Genomic DNA, 24,735 nt, shown 5'->3' with positions numbered 1-24,735 from the left:
TTTCTAACTAAACAGTTTCTATGGAAGAAAGAAAATCTTCAAATCAAAGCGAATCGTATAAGTATCTCGATGTTGGAAAATAAAGTGCATAGAGGAAATGTAGAATCAAAAGATATCAAATACCTACCCACAAGTGATTTGCTGTGTTTAATGAGTTCTGATTTCGAATTGAATCTGCTTTATAAAGGTAATTCTAACATGTTCAAACATCATCTTATACTTATTTGAGAATCTATATTCAATTAATTTCATTATATAAAACAATACGTCGCATCGTTTTTTGGAGGGGGTTGAATAATTTCTTCTTCAGAATCCTCATCGCTTTCCATGTTGCTAGAAGTCGTATTCGTTGGGTCTGTAATATTTGGTTATACAATATCATCTGCCGTAAATCCGGCTGAACAATTCTCATTATCCACCGTAATACGAGTATTAACTGTAATAGTAACATTTGAAGGAATAAATATGTGCGGCGACTTTTACGTGAGCATCTGTTTACAAAGTGGGATTTTTCCAAATAATGCGACTTAGAGAACCAATTTAAAAGACTTACGGACGGAAATTTGCGTATTCAACAGTTCGAGTTGTGGAGAATAGAAATGATCAGGATGATGATCAGGGTGATGAGCTGAAATGATTTAGCCATGCCTTCTGTCTGTCTGTAAATACGCGAAATGGGGACTAGAGCTTTTAGATGTTGATCTGAAATTTTACAACGTATTTTTCTAGCCAATAAGCTGATGCTTTGTCGGAACTCTCGCTATCGGACCACTAAAGCATATACACACATCCCAGCAAAACTAGTGTGACCGAAACTCCTACTCACTTACATAATTTACTTATCATTAGCACACTGCGCTTTCACTGCTTTCTCCAGAATGGATAAGTCAGCGAAGCAAATGGGCGCCATGTTGCGAAAAGAAGAAACGACTGATGCGTTGTTGTTAACTCGGCTTTAATCGTGTAAGCGGTGTCAACGCCAGTAAAGAAGAAGAAGAATCCAAAACAATTTGTAAAAATACATAAAAGAACAAATATACATACATATCTGTTATGTATAAATATGTAAACTTCAAAAAAAAAGAATGAAAAGAAATAAACTAAAAATTTAAATTTTTTTCATTTACAAGGAAAAAGGTAACCGTTTAGATAGGCAGTGGTAACCAATGAATGAATAGCCAAACAAATAACCCATAGCGACAGGCGAGGGGTAACCATATCAGAAACCAAACAAACTATTTTCATTAGCAGATGGCTATCCAAACAAATAGTTAATGAGATGGGCGCGGAATGCGGAGGCGGCTACCCCGATTGTTGCTGGCGTTGTTTGTTCAATTGACTCTGCTGCCGCCGTCAACTCTGCTGTGATCGTTATTGTTGCTGTTGGCAGTTAGTTTAAAATGAGTGGTCCTTACACGTTATTGTCATTTGGCCGCCTACATTCTGGCCGTCAAAATTACTAATTCAAAAATCGACTAGGTTAAATTCCTATATATGGTTTGAAAGTGTCGAAATTGCCTTAAAACATATTGCACGGAAAAGAGATTTTCCTGCCAAATTTTGCAGCGAAAAAGTTGGTGTTTTTTGATATTTAGCGGAGAACAATAAAATAAAATATTTTATGAGACCTTAAAACGGTTGTCAAGCCAAAAATAACAATTATTCGTGAGAGAAGCTAAATATAGCCTAAAATCAATTAAGAAAATTAAGTGAATTGTCACAGTGTACTTGATAGCAATATGGAGAAATTGTATCTGCATTTGATAACATTTTTGTGCTGCTTCGCGCTAAGTGCCTGCTTGTCGACGTAAGTATCCTTGACTGAAGAGGGATCCTTTTTATAAAATGACTGTACGAAAAGCACTGTTGCATTTACAAAACTAAGTTACCTACATTTTGAATTAATTAAGGTGAGCAGCTTTCGAAAATCAACTTTGGAATTTTACTATCCTATAGTTAACCTTTGATCGAAAGTATCAGTCAAAGTGTAATATTTATAATTGAAAATTAAGGGATAATAATTCTCTCACAATGGTGTGTTTGTAAATTAAAAATTGGTTGAATCAGACCAACACTTCCCCAGCGCCCATATACTAACTATAAAGGAAATCGAGCTTCCGGGTGACTTTGCACCGCATATATTGGACAATATGTGCGTTATACCAATGAAAATGAGGGAACGTGTTTTACTCATAACAGTGTATCTTTGTGCCTAAAATACATAAATTTGAGCGAAAACTTGACTTACCCTCCATATAGATAATATCAAGATTTTCGATCGTTCAGCTGACTTTACTCTATATAATTGGTCTTTTAGTATGTGACATGTTAATAGTATGTGGTATTGGGAAAAATAGATAAAATCTGGTCGAATTGTTCTAATTGACTCATTAATGTCATTTTCTTATTATATACAATCATTGTTCTGAGAAATTTTTATTGTGCATTGTAACCAAATAAAAGCAGTTTTTCTGTTGGCGTCAAATATTTTTCTCATAGTTACGTATTATTATTTTTTTATTCTTGTTGCATTGTACTGTTTGAATCATAGCTGATGTACTAGGTCGTTCCAAAGTAAACAGGACTTAAAAAAAAAAAAAAACAGAATAAATGGTTTGTTCGACAAAAGCAATTTATTTTATTAAAAACAGCCTCCTTTTGTACGGTCCAAAAGCATGTCGAACGAGTGTTTTAGCTCGTATGGCCGCCAGTATGCCTTTCATGTGCAAATGCATTTTTCCGAAAAGAAAGAAGAGCAACGGTGCCATATCAGGTGAATATGGGGAGTGGTTAATGGTTAAATGTGATTTTTGGTCAAATAATCGTCCTTCGAATGTTGGATTCTGATAAATTTTTGGTTGTCAGTTAATTTGTGGGGAACAAACCGAGCACACACCTTTCGTAAGCCCAAATGTTCGGTCAAAATGCGATAAATCGATGTTTTAGAGATGTTCAATTCCATTTTCATGAATTACAATGATGACTTCCGTTGATTTTTGATGAATTCACGCATGGTTTCGATGAAATTTCCCACGGATTTTGATTGGCCTACATGTTGATCGTCATTTATGTCCTCATGACCACTTTGAAAACGTTTCGGTAAAAGTTTTACCAATTTTAAAATAAAATTTAATGTTGGCTCTATGTTCGAAGCTCATTTTCACACCGATAACACAAACATACTGATACTGAAAACGCAATAACTTTACTTCCAATCGATGACATATCATGAAATTTCCACTGTATAATCGATAAAGATAGCAGATATTAACGCACCAGTCGACATATAGATGGCGCCACCAGGGGGCGCTAAATTCAAAAAGTCCTGTTTACTTTATAACGCACCCTGAAACTGTTACATAAATGTTAATTAAAAAGGTTGTTATATCTCAAAATTGAAGATACGTTATCTCATTAATACGATGTTCAGCCTGGCATTAAAAACATTTTGAAAACTCATTTGTATGTTGTGGAATTTAAGTCGTTCGGACCGACAATGTGTGTTTTCGATGAGTTTTCACTGACAACTATCAAAAGCGGCATTCTCTTGCTAAGATTGCACGACGACACAAAATGCAAAAATCCTAAACCGAAACCAAGAGAGCAGCCATTGCATAATCTAGTGATATATGACGGCACGAAAATAAACATGGGTTTTGGTCTGACATATTTTACAGCCATTGCAAATAATTTTCTGCGTGTGTTTGTTGTTGTGCCGGTGCACCAAAGGGAAAATTCTGCAATTTCTGCACGGTGCAAAGTTTTGCAGGAGCAAGAGAATCTCCCTAATATGAGAATATCAAGCGATAGCAGTATTTGTATATGGAATGTATGTAAACAAATATCAAGTGATAATTTAGGGCCGGAAAAACATGTCTTCCAAAAACATCGATTAAACTAGAGCAGGCACCGATTATAATGAGTGGCATGCAAGTTTTCAAGTAGTTTTCAGCGAAAACTGTATTTTCGTTTGACAGATTTTAGATGGACGAAAACACAAGTTTTCGTGCGAAAACCAGTTTTCCCACGAAAACATGGTTTCGTTGTCAGTCCGAACTTAGTATAAATAGTAGTTTCTCTCGATCACCAGATGTTATCATCGTTCATTTACTTCTCAATTGCCAACTTAGTCCGATGTATCACCTATTGGCAAGAGTTATTCTTCGTTGGATTTCGAGGCTGACGTTGTTGTTGGTATTTACGCTGGTTTCAAGTTAGACGAAATTCTGTACGACTTCGAAGTTATGACTGTCAACACTGACGTTGGTGCTTAGTGCCGAGTGCGACGACTATTTGTTTGATGATAGGAGATATGTATTTCGTCTGCCATCGTTATATACAACATTTATTAATATATTCCATCTACAGAAAATATGTCACCAATTTTACTATTTGAAAATTGATCTTAGCCCTTCTTTACTTATTTCTAGATTATTTTGAATATACTTTAATACTAACTTTTTCATTTCCAGAAGTCCACCAGTGGAACCAAAAGAACGACAATTTCCTCACGACTTCATTTGGGGCGTCGGTTCGTCAGCATATCAAATTGAGGGTGCTTGGAATGAATCTGGCAAAGGAGAATCAATTTTGGATCATCTAACACACACTCACCCGGAAGATTTTGCTGATCAGTCAAATGGGGATGTTGCATGTGACAGTTATCATCAGGTAAAAAATACGAATACAATTGGACATACTTATACCAAAATAATCTGAATATAAAAATTGTTATTGGTTCTCATCAGAGTGCAATTAATTTTATATAAAACAATGGGCAGATTTGCTCTATTTTTATAAACATTATTTTTCCCGAAATTCTAGGAATATTATGTCGAGCTTTTTCTCTGATATGGTAGGCAAATATTTGCTAAGTTTCTGTGGTTGTAAAGTAGTACTTTCATGCTTAGAAGTGATTGCATAGAAATTACGATGATAATTATTTACCAATAAACGAAGCAGTCTGGAGTGTGATGACATCCAATGCTTATTTTTATATGTATTTTCTAATTTCTATAAGACTACTTACATATTCAAATCAAACTGCTTTAAAACTAAGCGTTTGTGTGTAAAATAGGGTGCTCGATTTCTGAATCTAACTAAATCTAAATTAGTACAGAACAATAATAATTTAAACTGAAAAAAGTAAACGAAAACGCAAATATTGGAATATAAATCAGCAGAGTTTATATAGATTTTACAATACCGAAATTCAAGGAAAATTTTATGTAATGAATAATTTCTAGTCAAATTAATTCAATTAATTCGTAATTGACGTTTAATTTGATTAACATTTTTTGGCATTATTAGACGCAGACTTACGAAAATTTGAAACTGCTGGAATTTGCTAAAGAACAAGTTAGTTCACCCTAATATAATACAAGTAGAGATTTACATTCACCAAATGCATAAATTAACTCGAAAGCGGTAACTAATGTGCATTAATTAAACGAAAGTCATAAAAGTATATTCCAATGGTTCAAACAGGTGACAATTTGTAAGCACAATTTAACTGCAAAGAATAATTTTATATGCACATGTTGACAAGATCGATTAATGCGGATTAATTGAATTAATTGACTTAATATGTGGATAGGCGTTACGAATTGGCATGACTTAAGTAGTCGTAGGTGTCGGAAATGCAAATAAAAAGTTTCCTTGCAACGGGTTGCTAATATTATTATCAATTGTGGACTGGTAGAAACAAATCTTGAGATTTTATCGAACGCTGTCGAAAGATCAATGATTTCTATAAGATTCTACCGAAGGAACCACTTCAAACATTTTGTTTATAAACAACTATGCCTTAGAAATGAATTCAGAAAAGAATAAAAGACACAACTTTAGTTCAAACAATGACGAAACCTGGAAATGTTGCAAATTAATGAACTATTGATAAAACACTTACCAGTGTAGTGTTGAAATAAGGGCTTCTCTGTTATCTTTTCATTTAAGAGCAAACTTAATGTTTTCCTGTGCCTCTAGAATTCAAACTCTTTATCTGAATATTTTTTATAAATTTTATTGGAATCTAAAGTGAAAAGGGCTTTTTTTACCTCGAGTACGCTATTTAATTAAACGTTTCTATTTCCCTCCGCACAGTGGCGTCGCGATGTACAAATGCTGCGTGACTTAAACGTACACGTGTACCGATTTTCGATCTCATGGCCCCGCATCTTGCCGGACGGCTATATGAATAATGTCAACAGTGAAGGTATTCGCCACTACAATGATCTGATTAACGAGCTTCTGCACTATAATATCACACCAATGGTCACAATCTATCACTGGGATCTACCACAACGTTTACAAGAATTGGGTGGCTTGACCAATCCCGAAATTATACCAGTAATTAAAGATTATGCGCGTCTACTATTCGAGACATATGGCGATCGTGTAAAGATCTGGACAACGATCAATGAACCGTGGCAAATATGTGAATTTGGTTATGGTGCTGATTCCTTGGCGCCTTCCTATAATTATCCTGGAATTCCAAGCTATTTGTGCGCACACAATTTACTAAAGACACATGCCGAAGTGGTGCATATGTATCGTGACCAATATCAGGAACTACAAAAGGGGAAAATCGGTATCACTATGGGCACAGCGTATATGCAACCGAAAACAGATTCGGACGATGATCGCGAAGCATCTGAGCGTGCTTTGCAATTCTATGTAGGCTGGTTTGCACATCCGATATTCTCGAAAAGTGGCAACTATCCGCAAATCATGATCGATCGCATAGGCAATTTGAGCAAAGAACAAGGCTTCACTCGTTCACGCTTGCCGGAATTCACACAGGAAGAAATAAATCATATACGCGGAACTTCGGATTTCTTTGGCATTAATGCGTACACAACTACCCGAGTGACGTTCAACGATCAAAACAATACTGCTAATTTTCCCGTGCCATCATTCTATCAGGATATGGGCGTCGTCGAGGATCAAGATCCCAGCTGGACGGGTTCGGGTTCGTCATGGTTAAAGGTAAGTGAAGCTTAAATATTATTTTATATATTTAATTATTATATTAATTTTTTGATTTCTGAAATTGAAGTGCTTAGAAAGAGAGTTGAATATAGTTTGTTATTCATCATAACCATCATCAGACCATATGCATACATATGTATCAATAAGATGAAAAATAATTTATATAATATTTCAGAAAATATGTACATTTTTTGATTTCTATTAATTTATAATTATATGGGATTTCCATGAATTAAGAAATATATACATAGATATACCTATTTTATGTAGATATTATTTATCTATTTTAGTATATCTAAAATTAGTCTTTATTGATAAGTTCCGCTAACCATTTTGAGTGGAAACTCTTAAAGAAATATATTAGAAAAAAACCAGTTTGAAAGTTAAGGAGTTCAAGTATAAAAAGTCACTTAATGAGTCTGAACCAACATTCTCAGTTTTCAAAAAATATATACAATTTTTTAGTAATAAAAACATTTTCAATTGACAAATTTTAGGTCGTTCCCAAAGGCATGTATAATTTAATCATGTGGATCATGCGAGAATATGATAATCCGCCTTTAATTGTGACTGAAAATGGCGTAAGCGACAAAGGCGGCCTTGAGGATTACAAACGCGTTGATTATCTCAACGCCTATCTATCCGGTAAGTCTCAAATATTTATGTATAGGCATATAGAGATATATTTATTGATAAGATTTTAAAGAAATGATCTACATATAGTTATTTATATTTATTTTATTATATAATGGATCTTTATTAATGATTACAGCCATTTTGGACGCCATTGAAGATGGTGCAAATGTACAGGGATACACTTATTGGAGCTTGATGGATAGCTACGAGTGGAAAGTTGGCTACACGTAAGTATTTTATACTAACTTTCATGATTACACGAATGCTTTCGAAAATTATTTTGAACCTTTAATAAAAAATCTAGTTAAAAAATGCCTGTACATTTTACCAAGTTTTTCTTACATATTTTAGAGAAAAATTCGGTCTCTATCACGTGGACTTCAATCATCCGAATCGCACGCGTACGCCTAAGATCGCTGCCAAGGTCTATGCGCAGATTTGCAAGACGAACACGATCGATTGGAGCTATCGGCCAACATTGGATGAATACCAAATTAACGCGATGGCACAGCTACCCGAAGTTGAGGCCGTTGGCGATTCTACATCGAGTGCGAGTACCACATACAACACATTAACTGGTCGAAGTTGGCATAGCATAACATTAGTCTTGTTAATTGTAAATTACTTACTACGAATCTAAGTTTTCATCTCAGTTAATGTTGCCTTAAGGTGTGCTTTGTAAATACGAAGAAATGTACATATATAGTATTTAATTCTCTCGTTAGTTAATGGCTAAAGTATTATATTATTTATATTAAAAGAAGATAACTAATAAAAAAATTTTATGCTATTAAAAATATGGTATTTTTGGTTTTTATATTAAGGAAAATTAATTGATCAATTAATAGGAGACAATGCAACTCTGTTGGATAAACAAAATTGTGTTTGAAGCAAATTTATTTCAACCACAAATCTGGTCATTTGTGAATTTGGAAAGAAATTCCATCATTATTGACTAGAAGGGCTTGAGAGCAACATTCAGGATCTTGGTGTTGTAGTTGTTTTTGATATTTGCTCAATTTTATCGTTGTTGAGAACTGGAACTAATTTTTTATCTCACTAACACTGGGTAAATTTTATTTCCAATATTGTTAACATTTCGTCATATCAAATGATTTTTTTATGTAGTGCACGAAGATACAAGAGGTAAGAGGGTTTGTATGAGTAAGACTTAAATTTTTTTCCAAACCCTTTTACTCCAGCTGAATATACATACATGTATGTATGTACGTATGACATAAGTACTTATATACGAGTAGTATACTCATAATACATAAGTATGTGCCTAATTGATGTACGCACGATGTAATATTTTCTGAACACTTGGAGTTTTTGAGAATCTATATTAAATTAATTTAATTATATAATCGAATGCGTTGCATCGTTTTTGGATGGGAGTTGAATAATTTCTTCTTCAAAATCCTCATCGTTTTCCATGTCACTACTACTCGTATTGGTTGGATCTCAAATATTCGGTTCTACAATATCATCTGTCATAAATCCGGCAGAGCAATTCTCAATGTCCACGAAATATGAACTGTAATATGTTGTAACATTTGAAGGGATAAATTTGCGCGGCGAGTTTTACGTGAGCATCTGTTTACAAAGTGGGATTTCTCCAAAAAATGTGACTTAGAGAATAACGTACCAATTTAAGGTAATGAAGGAAATTTGTATGAAATTTGACTTCTAAACGGTAATGACAATAGAATTGTGGAGAATTTCGAGTCGACAGAAGACCGAGTTATGGAAGTTTAATTGTATTTCCTTTAAGGGGCTACACCAGAGTAACGCATGAAAAATTGGGCTATTTTCGTGAAATTTTTTTAAGAGAAAGTACACGATTGAATATTTGGAACTTCTTTGAACGTAATTAGTTATATTTTCAACTACATTTTAAGATTTTTTTTTTTTAATTTTTAAAATAACGGTGTTATGGGCTGTTTTCGGAGGTACCACACCTAAAAGTGCCCAACTGCTAACATGATTCCGGCCGAATGAGTAGCTGAAACAAAAAACTCCACAAATTTATTAAACTTAACGATATTTCCTATACAATGACCAACGATCTTTGAAAAATATCAAAAATTAACAAAATGTCGTAGTTTTGAAAAAAAAGTCGTTTCTTTTAAGTAAAAAATGGTTGTAAATGTATTCAACAATACTCAGTTTTATTTTAAAGTCGATCGGTCAATTTCTCGTTGAGTTATGACGTCAGCAATTTTGAAAAATGTCGCCTCGAGAAAAACCCGTTTAAAGTTGTATTTATATATGTGTGTACTTCCGAGCGATCGCTCTTTAAAACGCTACCATCCAAAAACTATTCAAGATGCGATCTTGCCGATTTCACAGGATATTTAGGGAAATATAAATTATCGAAAAAGCAAATAAAATTTTTTTAAGATGAAAAGTGAATCCCTACTCTTTAAGACCCTCTATGTAGTTGTAAAAGGTAGCGGGTTTTGTGCATAGCAGTGTAAGAAATTGCTGGTAGGAAGAATGTTGAGATAAAAGATTCAAAACATAACATATATGGATAAGATAGTATGAGATGAAAAATGTATGGTAGATATAGGAACCATGTGTGTGTTATAAGATATTTTCAGAACAAACATTCTATCTGTTTTTTTTTTCGATAACTAGAAAACAAACGCTAAAAAATTTGTGAATCATTTGAAAGTTGTAATATATTTTTACGCTGACCAGACTATATTACAGTTGCCACAAAAAAATAAGATCCTATAAATTGTACATACATATGTATATATGTATATGATCGATTAGCCATGCCTTCTGTCTGAAATTTTACAACGTATTTTTCTAGCCAATAAGCTGGCGCTTGGGTGGACCTTCGGTATCGGACCACTAAAGCATATACACACATCCCAGCAAAACCAGTGTGACCGAAACTCCCACATACTTACATAATTTACTTATTATTAACACACTCTTAAAAATAATTTAAACGTATAAAGAGTCAATCAGCTGTGTCTTTTGTTTGTTTAATATTACAAGCTCTTCACACAACAGCTTTTCTGTAAAAACAAAACAAAAGGATTCAAAAACAAGTAAGGAAGGGCTAAGTTCGGGTGTCACCGAACATTTTATACTTTCGCATGATAAAGTGATAATCGAGATTTCATTATTCGTCATTACATATTTTTTTATTTTGCTGTAAAATTAATTAGATTAGTAGTTCCTGAGATTGGTTTTTGGTGCATAAGTGGGCGACGCCACGCCCGTTTTCAATTAACAAAAAAAGCCTTGGTGCAGCTTTCTTCTGCCATTTCTTCCGTAAAATTTAGTGTTTCTGACGTTTTTTGTTAGTCGGTTAACGCACTTTTAGTGATTTTCCACATAACCTTTGTATGGGAGGTGGGCGTGGTTATTATCCGATTTCTTTCATTTTTGAACTGTATATGGAAATGCCTGAAGGAAACGACTCTATAGAGTTTGGTTGACATAGCTATAGTAGTTTCTGAGATATATACAAAAACCTAATATGGGGCGGGGCCACGCCCACTTTTCCAAAAAAATTACGTCCAAATATGCCCCTCCCTAATGCGATCCTTTGTGCCAAATTTCAAAATGTTAACACTTTGATTAGTTACCTCAACATAGGTAACCCATGTTAATATTTTATTTGGTGACCCAAGAGAATATTACCGGAAGTAAACAAAAGATTTTAGAAACTATTTTTTACGTTGCTGAGCATGAAATCAATGGTAACCACCGCAGATAACATAATCGTATCATCTGCGTTAACATATGTTAAATATTGTAGACATCAATTTTTTTTATAACAATTAGATACAAACTTAAATTGTATTTTATAGTAGATACCTTTACAAATACAAAAAAACAAAAATTTTCTATTCATTTTAGGTATGTGCAAATTTCGGAGGAAAAATCTCAAGCCGGACCAAATATTTACTACTATTATATTTGAATTACTCAATACTAATAGTTCTAAAATAATGAAAATAAATAATTTAAAATATTATTGTTAAGTTAGATTACATACATATGCACATATTGTCTGAATATTAAGAATTAGTAAATTAATGTATTTAGTATTGTAAATTATGCAATGTATAACAATATAAATGATCTATATAAGTTTTTACCAAAAAATAACGTTAATATGGCAAATGCCATACAAAAAATGAAAATTTAGTTTGTAATATATGTATAAGTACATATGTATATTGAAATGTTAATACCTAAAGGCTAATCTAAGACAATTACTAAAAATTTGAAAAAATGATTGTAAGAAGGAAAATTTACATAGTTTGTAATGCATATACTATATAATTGGTATTATTTAGAAGCTAATCCTAAATAATTAGGGAAATTTTATAAAAATATAATGAAAAAATATAGCTGTTGTATAAACTGTAAACTTAATAAAAAGAAATTAAATACAATTATTTTATTTACAAGGAAAAAGATAACCGATACGATAGGCAGTGGTAACAAATGAATGAATAACCAAACAAATAACCCATAGCAAGAGGCGAGGGGTAACCATATCAGAAACCAAACAAACTATTTTCATTAGCAGATGGCTATCCAAACAAATAGTCAATGAGACGGGCGCGGAATGTGGTGACGACTACCGCGATTGTTGCTGGCATTATTTGTTCAATTGACAACTCTGCTGTGATCGTTATTGTCGCTGTTGGCAGTTAGTTTAAAATGAGTGGTCCTTACACGTTATTGTCATTTGGCCGCCTACATTCTGGCCGTCAAAATTACTAATTCACAAATCGACTAGGTTAAATTCCTATATACGGTTTGAAAGTGTCGAAATTGCCTTAAAACATATTGCACGGAAACAGATTTTCCTGCCAAATTTTGCAGCGAAAAAGTTGATGTTTTTTGATGTTTAGTGGAGAACAATAAAATAAAATATCTTATGAGACCTTAAAACGGTTGTCATCCTAAAAATAAAAATTATTCGTGAGAGAAGCTAAATATAGCCTAAAATCAATTAAGAAAATTAAGTGAATTGTCACAGTGTACTTGATAGCAATATGGATAAATTGTATCTGCATTTGATAACATTTTTGTGCGGCTTCGCGCTAAGTGCCTGCTTGTCGACGTAAGTATCCTTGACTGAAGAGGGATCCTTTTTATAAAATGACTGTACGAAAGGCACTGTTGCATTTATAAAGCTAAGTTACATACATTTTTCATTAATTAAGGTGAGCAGCTTTTCGGAAATCAGCTTTGGAATTTTACCATCCTATAGTTAACTTTTGATCGAAAATATCGGTCAATGTGTAAGACATATACATAATTGAAATTAAGGGATAATAATTCTCTCGTAATGGTGTGTTTGTAAATTAAAAATTGGATGAACCAACCAACACTTCACTAGCGCCCATATATGTAGATACTAATTATAAAGGAAATCGAGCTTCCGGGTGACTTTGCACCGCATAGATTGGGCAATATGTGCGTTATATCAATGAAAATGAGGGAACGTGTTTTACTCATAACAGTGTATCTTTGTGCCTAAAATAGATAAATTTTAGCGAAAACTTGACTTACCCTCCATATAGATAATATCAAGATTTTCGATCGTTCGGCTGACTTTACTCTAAATAATTGGTCTTTTAGTATGTGACATGTTAATAATATGTGGTATTGGGAAAAATAGATAAAATCTGCTCGAATTGTTGTAATTGACTCATTAACGCAATTTTCTGATTATATACAATCATTGTTCTGAGAAATTTTTATTGTGCATTGTAATCCAAATAAAAGCAGTTTTTCTGTTGGCGTCAAATAGTTTTCTCATAGTTACGTATTATTATTATTTTTATTCTTGTTGCATTGTACTGTTTGAATCATAGCTCTTGTACAAGGTGAGTTCCAAAGTAAACAGGACTTAAAAAAAAACAGAATAAATGGTTTGTTCGGCAAAGCAATTTATTTTATTAAAAATAGCCTCCTTCTGCTTCAGGACAGCTTTTTGCACGGTCCAAAAGCATGTCGAACGAGTGTTTTAGCTCGTATGGCCGCCAGTATGCCTTTCATGGGCAAATGCATTTTTCCGAAAAGGAAGAAATCGCACGGAGCCATATCAGGTGAATACGGGGAGTGGTTAATGGTTAAATTGTGATTTTTGGACAAATAATCGTCCTTCGAATGTTGGATTCTGAGCAATTTTTGATTGTCAGTCAATTTGTGGGGAACAAACCGTGCACACACCTTTCGTAAGCCCAAATGTTCGGTCAAAATGCGATAAATCGATGTTTTAGAGATGTTCAATTCCATTTCCATGAATTACAATAATGATTTCCGCTGATTTTTGATGAATTCACGCCCAGTTTCGATGGAATTTCCCACGGATTTGGATTGGCCTACATGTTGATCGTCATTTATGTCCTCAAGATCACTTTGAAAACGTTTCGGTAAAAGTTTTACCAATTTTAAAATAAAATTTAATGTTGGCTCTTTGTTCGAAGCTCATTTTCACACCGATAACACAAACATACTGACACTGAAAACGCAATAACTTCAGTTCCAATCGATGACATGTCATTAAATTCTCACTGGATCATCGATAAAGATAGCAGATATTAACGCACCGTCGACATATACATAGATGCGCCACCAGGGGGCTGTTTACTTTATAACGCACCTTGTATATATAAATGTTTTGCCCTTTCTTCATTCGCAAATTAATAACTGTTACATAAAAATTAATTAAAAAGGTTGTTATATCTCAAAATTTAAGATACGTTATCTCATTAAATAACATAATTCGAAATTTTATCTGATTATTTCACTGTACAATATATAAATGAAGCACCCGTCTTCCTCTTCCTCTGCTTCCCCGGGCGGGTACTGTGTCGAATACTTTTAAAACTAAAGTGTTTTCGTCCATTCGGACAACATGACCAAGCCAACGTAGCCGCTGTCTTTTAATTCGCTGAACTATGTCAATGTCGTCGCATAACTCGTACAGCTCATCGTTCCATCGAATGCGATATTCGCCGTGGCCAACGCTCAAAGGACCATAAGTCTTTCACAGAATCTTTCTCTCGAAAACTCGTAACGTCGACTCACCAGATGTTATCATCGTTCATGCCTCTACACCGTATTGTAGGACAGGAATAATGCGTGACTTATAGAGTTTTGTTTTTGTTCGTCGAGAGAGGACTTTACTTCTCAATTGCCAACTTAGTCCGATGTATCACCTATTGGTAAGAGTTATTCTTCGTTGGATTTCGAGCCTGACGTTGTTGTTGGTGTTAATGTTGGTTCCAAGATTGACGAAACTATCTACGACTTCAAAGTTATGACTGTGCCGAGTGCGACGACTATTTGTTTGATGATAGGAGATATGTATTTCGTCTTGCCCTCATTATATACAACATTTATTAATATAAATGTTTTCCATCTCCAGAAAATATGTCACCAGTTTTACTATTTGATAATTGATCTTAACCCTTTCTTATTTCTTTCTACATATATTATTTTGAATGTACTTTAATACTAACTTTTTCATTTCCAGAAGTCCACCAGTAGAACCAAAAGGACGACAATTTCCTCACGACTTCATTTGGGGTATCGGTACGTCAGCATATCAAATTGAGGGTGGCTGGAATGCATCTGGCAAAGGAGAATCAATTTGGGATCATCTTACACACACTTACCCGGAAAAAATTACTGATCAGTCAAATGGGGATGTTGCATCTGATAGTTATCATCAGGTAAAAAATACGAATACAATTGGACATACTTATACCATATAACCTGAATATATAAATTGTTATTGCTTTTCCTTTCTCTGATTCTGACACCGCTTACGCGATTATAGCCGAGTTAACAACAGCAAAAAACACTCATCCGAGGCTTGTTGTTTCTTTTCATTGGGGGTGTTTTTTTACGTGGCGGGTCCCAAAGCCAAGTGCAACCAATTTTATATAAAACGATGGGGAGATTTGCTCCATTTTTATAAACATTATTCTTCCCGAAATTCTAGGAATATTATATCGTACTTTTTCCCTGATTAACAAGTTATAATTTGAGTTAGAATTTGAATGGTAGGCAAATGTTTGCTAAGTTTCTTTTGTTGTAAAGTAGAAAGAATGATAGAGAAAGAGATTACGCAATGCGCATGTTAGCTTTCAGTCAGCTGCTTTTGCTGACGTCACGGTTGACTTATTATTCGCCCGCGCTTTTGAAAGTGAATTCGATTTGTGTTTTCAAGTGTTGTATTAATTGTGAAATTTTATATTTTTTAAAATGCGTTGCGCAGTGTTCGGATGCAATAATATTACTGGTAAAAATTGTGCTACGAAATGGAGATTTTTCCATTTCCCTAAAGATAAAACAGTACTAAAACAATGGAAAAAATTAATGTTAAAAATGCATGCATTTGTGAAGTGCACTACGCACCAGAAGCCTTCGAAAGAAACTTGCAGTTTGAAATGGGTAATTATAGCATTTTGATTACAATAATTTTATTTTTATAAACAAACACTCTTGCAGGTTTAAGTTTGCGGAATCCAACTAAGTTGCTACGTAGCGCTTTTCCCACATTAACAACTGCTCCTGCAGAGGCTAATGAACGGCAGAGAAGGATGGAGTCTCGTTCCAAAAAAGATACTTATGTTAACAACAATGTTGAAGAATACCCCCCCTGTTGAAGTAATTCAAGAAGACGAGGTTGAAGAGGCACTTGAAACTGCAGGAGAGGAGATCATCGATGAGAAAGACGAGAAAATACTGCATTTGGAAACAGAAATGTTAGTCCTAATTGATATTGATGAAGTATGTTTTTCTTATATAAGTATGTGTATTGCTTATTATTTTTAGACAAAGGCTGAATAGTGTTGTTAGAACTTTGAAAAAGTGCAAAAACGAGCAGTTAGCTGAAATTAAACGCCTTAGGATTTCCATTAAAACCGCGGAATTCCACAGATATAATTTGGGTCAAAAACTTAGCTGCATTTTCACCAACAGCCAGGTAAGTGCCCAAATTCTAAAAAGTTTGTTGCAAAGTATATTAAAGTTCATTACACATACATACATAGATAAGCCTAAAGTTGCAGAAAACATTCTTATATAAAAATGTATTGATGTTAACAAATGCAAATATGTACTTACATACAAACTAAGTTTGCATACTAACCACTGTTTCTTATCCCAATTATAATAATAATAATAATAACTAACAATTTATTTCATTTATTTATACGCATGTATGTATGTTTATTATATTTTTGCAGGTAATATTTTTCAACGTGTGTCACTTGATCTAAATTCCACTGACCCAATTGAAAAAAATGATGACTTGGAGATTCTCAACAACGACGGACTTGAGAATTTGGCAGTTCTGCCACAAACTCGATAAAGACAACCCCAAAATTTGTGCCAATTCAGAAAATTGTTTGTCCTATACTTGGATGGATCACCTTTCTGAAGGAGGACTCTCAAAACCAACAGATATGTTGATGGAGCATATGAGAGCCTTGCAAGCAGTATTTGACGACGTGAATGGTACTGATTTGCATATATGTATGTATGTACGTTTGTACAAATTACGTCCAGTAGCACTTAGATTTAAGTAATTTTGTAAATTGTAGCTCGAAAGTAAAATAATTGTTTTACAGACCTAGAATGTATTTTAGGATTCGTTCCTTAAATAAAAACTTAATTGAACATAAGTATGTATAGCAAAAAAAGAAATTTAAATAAGACAATAAATTGGTACTTGGTTACAAAATATTCAATCTTTTTATTTACATAAATGTACATATATGGTTGAAACAAACACAGCAAAGAGACAAAATTAAATAATACAATGAAAATTCAATTAAATGAATATGTAGGTAAATGTTCACTATAAAATATTCACTTATATTGATGTTAACTTTTGATGATATTCATGTTTTTGTATGCCTGCAATACAAAATTGCTTCTTATTGCAAAGAAAACCAAATGACTGAAAATCAGCTGATTGTACGTCAAACGTGACGTAGATACGCAGAACGAACAAAATTTGAACTCGTTATTGTGCAATCTTTGTTTCTATCATTCTTGGTAAAGTAGTACTTTCATGCCTAGAAGTGATTGCTTAGAAATTACGATGAAAATTATTGACCAATTAATGAAGCAGTCTGGGGTGTGATGACATCCAATGCTTGTTTTTATATATGTATATTTTCCAATTTTTGTAAGACTATTTACATATTCAAATCAAAGTGCTATAAAACTGAGCGTTTGTGTGTAAAATAGGGTGCTCGATTTCTGAATCTAACTAAATCTAAATTAGTACAGAATAATAATAATTTAAACTGAAAAAAGTAAACGAAAACGCAAATATTGGAATATAAATCAGCACCAGAGTTTATATAGATTTTACAATACCGAAATTCAAGGAAAATTTTATGTAACGTATTATTTCTAGTCAAATTAATTCAATTAATTTCGTTATTGACGTTTAATTTCGTTAACATTTTTTGGCATTATTAGACGCAGACTTACGAAAATTTGAAACTGTTGGAATTTGCTAAAGAACAAGTTAGTTCACCCCAATATAAGATAAAAGTAGAGATTTACATTCACCAAATGCATAAATTAACTCGAAAGCGGTAATTAATGTACATTAATTAAACGAAAGTCATAAAAATATATTTAAAGTGTTCAAACAGGTGGCAATTTGTAAGCACAATTTAACTGCAAAGAATAATTTTATATGCACATGTTGACAAGATCGATTAATGCGGATTAATTGAAATAATTGACTTAACATGTGGATAGGCGTTACGAATTGACATGACTTAAGTAGTCGTAGGTGTCGGAAATGCAAATAAAAAGTTCCTTTGCAACGGGTTGCTAATATTATTATCAATTGTGGACTGATAGAAACAAATCCTGAGATTTTATCAACCGCAGTCGAAAGATTCATGATTTCTAAAAGAATCTATAACTGAAGGAACCACTTCAGACATTTTGTTTATAAACAACTATGCCTTGGAAATGAATTTAGGAAAGAATAAAAGACACAACTTTAGTGCAAACAATGACGAAACCTGGAAATGTTGCAAATTAATGAACTATTGATAAAACACTAACCAGTGTAGTGTAGAAATAAGGGCTTCTCAGTTATCTTTTCATTTAAGAGCAAACTTAATGTTTTCCTGTGCCTCTAGAATTCAAACTCTTTATCTGAATATTTTTTATAAATTTTATTGGAATCTAAAGTGAAAAGGGCTTTTTTTTACCTCGAGTACGCTATTTAATTAAACGTTTCTATTTCCCTCCGCACAGTGGCGTCGCGATGTACAAATGGTGCGTGACTTAAACGTACACGTGTACCGATTTTCGATCTCGTGGCCCCGCATCTTGCCGGGCGGCTATACGAATAATGTCAACAGTGAAGGTATTCGCCACTACAGTGATCTGATTAACGAGCTTCTGCACTATAATATCACACCAATGGTCACAATCTATCACTGGGATCTACCACAACGTTTACAAGAATTGGGTGGCTGGACCAATCCCGAAATTATACCAGTATTTAAAGATTATGCGCGTCTACTGTTCGAGATGTATGGCGATCGTGTAAAGATCTGGACAACGATCAATGAACCGTTTCAAATATGTGAGTTTGGTTATGGTCTTGATTACTTGGCGCCTTCCTATAATTATCCTGGAATTCCATGCTATTTGTGCGTACACAATTTACTAAAGGCACATGCCGAAGTGGTGCATATGTATCGTGACCAATATCAGGAACTAAAGCAGGGCAAAATCGGTATTTCTATGCACACATCGTATATGCAACCGAAAACAGATTCGGACGAAGATCGCGAAGCATCTGAGCGTGCTTTGCAATTCTATTTGGGCTGGTTTGCACATCCGATATTCTCGAAAAGTGGCAACTATCCACAAATCATGATCGATCGCATAGGCAATTTGAGCAAAGAACAAGGCTTCACTCGTTCACGCTTGCCGGAATTCACACAGGAAGAAATAAATCATATACGCGGAACTTCGGATTTCTTTGGCATTAATGCGTACACAACTACCCGAGTGACGTTCAACGATCAAAACAATACTGCTAATTTTCCCGTGCCATCATTCTATCAGGATATGGGCGTCGTCGAGGATCAAGATCCCAGCTGGACGGATTCGGGTTCGTCATGGTTAAAGGTAAGTGAAACCAACAAATTTGAAAAATAATTTATATACTATAATATTTCAGAAAAAATGTACATTTTTTGATTTCTATTAATTTATAATTATATGGGATTTCCATGAATTAAGAAATATATAGATATACCTATTTTATGTAGATATTATTTATCTATTTTAGTATATCTAAAATTAGTCTTTATTGATAAGTTCCGCTAACCATTTTGAGTGGAAACTCTTAAAGAAATATATTAGAAAAAAACCAGCTTGAAAGTTGAGGAGTTCAAGTATAAAGAGTCACTTAATGAGTCTGAACCACTATTCTCAGTTTTCAAAAAATATATAAAAGTTTTTAGTAATAAAAATATTTTTAATTGACAAATTTTAGGTCGTTCCCAAAGGCATGTATAATTTAATTATGTGGATCATGCGAGAATATGATAATCCGCCTATAATTGTGACTGAAAATGGCGTAAGCGACAAAGGCGGCCTTGAAGATTACAAACGCGTTGATTATCTCAACGCCTATCTATCCGGTAAGTCTTAAATATTTATGTATAGGCATATAGAGATATATTTATTGATAGGATTTGAAAGAAATGATCTACAGTTATTTATATTTATTTTATTATATAATGGATCTTTATTAATGATTACAGCCATTTTGGATGCCATTGAAGATGGTGCAAATGTACAGGGATACTCTTATTGGAGCATGATGGATAGCTACGAGTGGAAAGTTGGCTACACGTAAGTATTTTATACTAACTTTCATGATTTTACGAATGCTTTCGAAAATTATATTGAACCTTAAATAAAAAATCTAGTTAAAAAATGCCGATACGTTTTTTACCAAGTTTTTCTTACATATTTTAGAGAAAATTTCGGTCTCTACCACGTTGACTTCAATCATCCGAATCGCACGCGTACGCCGAAAATCGCCGCCAAGGTCTATGCGCAGATTTGCAAGACGAACACAATCGATTGGAGCTATCGGCCAACATTGGATGAATATCAAATTAACGCGATGGCACAGCTACTCGAAGTTGAGGCCGTTGGCGATTCTACTTCGAGTGCGAGTACTATATACAACACATTAACTGGTCAAAGTTGGTATAGCATAACATTACTTTTGTCAATTTTAACCGTTACAGGATGGGATGCGTGGACAAAAGGGATACTGACTGATGATGAAAATGTTATTCGGAGGAGATACTCTTACTGCAAAAGTTAAATATTCCAACGATGCAGTTATTATGAGAACACCTATAATTGTTTTTATCTAATAATCATGTTTATCCATTATCAAGTTATCATTTATTAAAATTAAATTAATATTAGAAACTAAAATATGTATGTATGTTAAATGCATTGTTTTTGTTCTTCTTATTACTTCATATTCGTTTTCATTATTATCGTCGTCTATAGTTGCAGTTATTCGACCGTTATCATCATCTGTTACTTCAAATAATGTTTGGCGATCGGTATATGCCCTGTTGTAATTAGTAGAACAACTTACACTCGTTCCTTTTCCAAAAGCAGAAACGATATTACATTTAATTTGCAATTGAACATTCAATTTTTCAATACATGCACTGTTCAAATAACTATAAGAACAATCCTTTGGTTTTAATTGTGGCGTAGCAATTAATCCGACATGAAATTGTGGTTGTGTATCATATCCAAAGCCACCATTAACGATACATTTGCCCTTGCATATACATACGTCATTTATATTATTTACTACAGTACCCGTCCACACTTCACTGCAGCTGATACATGTATGTATGTAATACTACTACTATAAGTTGGATTCTAACTATTAGTTAATGAGATATAGTATTTTTGTCAAGCAACTTCGTTCACTCATCCGGAAACCTAAGGATTGGCTTAAGGTCTATAGGCTAAAGGTGATAAGAAGTATACACCTAAAGTCAGTGTTTTAAAATAGTTGTCGTATCTACGACCTTTGGGATTTCGGTTGAAATTTTTTATACTATTGCGCACTATGGCGCTTATCTGTGGAGGAAAATTACTATTTAAGTGGCCTATTAAATCAAAACCTTCCTCTTTCTCCTTTAATTCCTTCTTTATTCTTTTATATTTCTTTGCTAAATCTTCCACCTGATATTTTAAGTAATTAATTTCCCTTTCTTTTTCTTCTAGTTTACTTTTCAAACACAAATTTTCCTCCACCAATTTTTGTTCCGTAAGAGCTCCTGATACTAAACTTAAATTCATTTGACTTCCTATTTCCCTGAAATTAGCTATCCCTGAAAATCGTACTTCCCCTGCGCTTCTTTTGCCACAGATGCTAATAGTATTAAATTATTACCGTTATCGAGCAGTGCTGATTCGGTTTTATTATTTTGAAAAGAAAAATCTTCCGTTCCCATTTCAATGATTGAATTGGGACTAAAAACATTTTTATAATTAAAACTAGGTTCCGGTGCATTTGGTAAATGCGTGTCCGGAACAGCATTAAGCCTTAGCTTTTTTTCCACTTCATATTTAAGGAAAAGTGCCGAATTCAGGCAAACAGATGCTCTATTTGGGTTTGTCCTACACCCAACCTGCCATTTATTGCAATTTAAATGTCTAATAAAAATGCAAATAAAGAAACCCTACACCTTACAACAAAATATTATTTATATTTCTTTTAATTGAAGCAAATACTATTATAACTACACTTTTCTACTAATTAAACTATTATTTATTTTTAAATACTACACGTAATATATGTATATACTACTCTAATTATAATTTTCCTACCAAAATACTGTAATTACATATTTTTAAAAACTAGTATATTAACTCTATAAAATATCGTGCACAAAGTTTAAATTTAAAAAATAATATTTACAAATATTCGTAGTTTTTATCTTTTTGACTAACCTGCCTTTATCCTTTTCCTTACAAGGAAAGTTGAAAATATGCCGTCCGCCCTCGCATCCAAACACACACTTCCTCACTTTTGCCATTTTCACTAAATTATACAACAATTCTAAATAAATCACTTTGAAAATGAAATGAGAGCCAATGCTAAAGTTTCGTATCATCTTATCCATGGCCAAGCCGCGAGTGCGACGACTGTTTGTTTAATGAAAGAAAAAGAAAGCAGAGCCCACTTAAATTCCAATCGTTGGGTATGCTTTGGTCCGACCATATTTTACAAAGAAGCTGATGCATGCTCCTTATCAGTTCTTCGCCGCCGTGTTTGAATAGCTCGTCCGGAAATCCATCGGCCCCCGCCGCTTTATTGTTCTTCAGACGCCGCTTTCACTGCTATCCAGCAGGCTGGGGAAGTGTTCCCTACATAATTTTAGTATACTTTGGGCATCGGTCATTATATCACCTTTGGGGGTTCTACAATAGTATGCTTCGGTCTTGAAACCTTCTGTTAGCCGCCGTATTTTTTCGTAGAATTTTCTCTTGCATTTTCCGAAAACCAATGGTTTCGGTTGCAGCTGTACATAAGGAGCTTGAAATGCCGCCCCACAGTTCCCGTATACCGAGTTCTCTCAGAGAACAGGAGTGCAAGTTGTGTAGAAAATCGTTCTGTTGTGATTGCAGCTTCCCGATGTCAAACCTTTCTGTGTTTTTTGACGTGTGTTTTTTTGCTGCACAGAGGCGGGTGCGAATCTTCGCTGCAACAAGATAGTGGTCTGAGTTGATATTAGAACCTCGGAGCGTACGCACATCTAAAACACTAGAGACGTGCCTTACGTCTATCCCAACATGATCGATCTGGTTGATGATTTTTCGATACGGAGACAGGCAGGTGGCTTGATGAATTTTCTTATACTGGCATCTAGTTCTACAGGTAACCATATTTCGGGCCCCGGCGAAGTCGATCAGCCTCAACCCATATGGGGATGTTTCATCGTGGAGACTGAACTTTTATTTGCAATTCAAGAGTTTGACTTGTGGCTGTTGGAAGCTCTTTACTCAACAGCTGACGAACAAAATTAAAGTAAAAGAGAACAACATCAAAGATGTGTGTGGTCTAGCGTTGTTCTGATGGAAGACGAAGCCCTTCCTGTTGATCAGTTCTGGCTATTTTTTCGATTGCTTGTTTCAATCTCATCATTTGTTGACAGTAAAATGTAGAATAAATCGTTCTACCAGGCTGGAGTAGCTCATAGTGGATGATTCCTTTTCAATCCCACCAAACGCTCAGCATAATCTTTCGAGGCGTTAATCCCGGCTTTGCGATTATTTGTTGAGCTTCACCACGGACCTTGATCTTTTTCGCACATTATTGTCGTATTTGATCCTATATTTGTCTCCTGTAATCATTCGTTTCAAAAATGGTTTGATTTCATTTAGTTTCAGCAAAGAATCGCAGATGTTAATTCGGTCCATTAAATTTTTCACAGACAATTCATGTGGTACCCAAATATCAAGCTCTTTTTTGTAGCTAGCCTTTTTTAAATAGTTCAAAACCGTTTGATGATGAATATTAAGCTCCTTAGCGATGTCATCGCTGCTTATATGACGGTCCTTGTCAATCTTTTCCATAAATTCATCGTCCACCAGTATTGGCAGAAAGAAAATTTCCGGACAAATTCATTTTGGACATTTGTTCGTCAGCATATCAAATTGAGGGTGCTTGGAATTAATCTGGCGAAGGAGAATCAATATCAATATTGTTAAGTGGACAAATGGGGATATAGCAACAGACAGTTATCATCAAGTAAAAAATACAAATACAATTTGGTATACTTATGTATATATAATTTGAAGGCATACAAAATGTTAGTAGTTTTGTTCGAAGTACTCATATTTTGTGTATAGAACGGCGAGGAACTTTGCTCTGTTTTCATAAACATTATTTCTTCTTTAAGTTCTAGGAATAATATCGTATTTATTCATATGATATATCTAGATTTTTACAAGTGACAATTTGAACTGGAAACGGGTATGCAAATCTCATATAAGTAGCACTTT

At 34.0% G+C, this 24,735-nt stretch overlaps 1 protein-coding gene and 2 long non-coding RNA genes across 9 annotated transcripts in view; 2 read left to right on the top strand and 1 right to left on the bottom strand.

Annotated features, from left to right (window-relative positions):
- LOC125779023 (myrosinase 1) overlaps nt 1-21,156 on the top strand; it is a 32,387-nt gene extending 11,231 nt beyond the window's left edge. The window contains exons 1-6 of one of the 7 annotated variants that reach the window (XM_049459375.1): nt 1,622-1,807; nt 15,158-15,353; nt 18,919-19,803; nt 20,174-20,321; nt 20,445-20,535; nt 20,662-21,156. In XM_049459375.1, the coding sequence (XP_049315332.1) occupies nt 1,740-1,807; nt 15,158-15,353; nt 18,919-19,803; nt 20,174-20,321; nt 20,445-20,535; nt 20,662-21,019 (1,746 nt within the window). In that variant the 5' untranslated portion in view covers nt 1,622-1,739 and the 3' untranslated portion in view covers nt 21,020-21,156. Of the gene's footprint in view, nt 1-1,621; nt 1,808-4,472; nt 4,672-6,102; nt 6,988-7,487; nt 7,636-7,762; nt 7,854-7,977; nt 8,426-12,551; nt 12,731-15,154; nt 15,354-18,918; nt 19,804-20,173; nt 20,322-20,444; nt 20,536-20,661 lie in introns of those variants that run through there. The other 6 variants (XM_049459370.1, XM_049459377.1, XM_049459376.1 and 3 more) reach the window with 6 other exon arrangements.
- LOC125779024 (uncharacterized) lies at nt 1,515-12,688 on the bottom strand. The gene is made up of 2 exons (XR_007423081.1): nt 12,552-12,688; nt 1,515-1,628 (listed from the first exon to the last, which is right to left on the bottom strand). It is a non-coding gene; the product is annotated as an uncharacterized LOC125779024 (long non-coding RNA).
- On the top strand, nt 16,304-17,371 carry LOC125779025 (uncharacterized). The gene is made up of 2 exons (XR_007423082.1): nt 16,304-16,612; nt 16,875-17,371. It is a non-coding gene; the product is annotated as an uncharacterized LOC125779025 (long non-coding RNA).
- Nucleotides 21,157-24,735: the final 3,579 nt, after the last annotated feature.

This window comes from Bactrocera dorsalis, chromosome 5 (assembly GCF_023373825.1).
Source record: "Bactrocera dorsalis isolate Fly_Bdor chromosome 5, ASM2337382v1, whole genome shotgun sequence".
Taxonomy (NCBI): domain Eukaryota; kingdom Metazoa; phylum Arthropoda; class Insecta; order Diptera; family Tephritidae; genus Bactrocera; species Bactrocera dorsalis.
The sequence above is the reverse complement of the archived record's forward strand: the minus strand, read 5'-3'. Positions and strand labels throughout refer to the sequence as shown.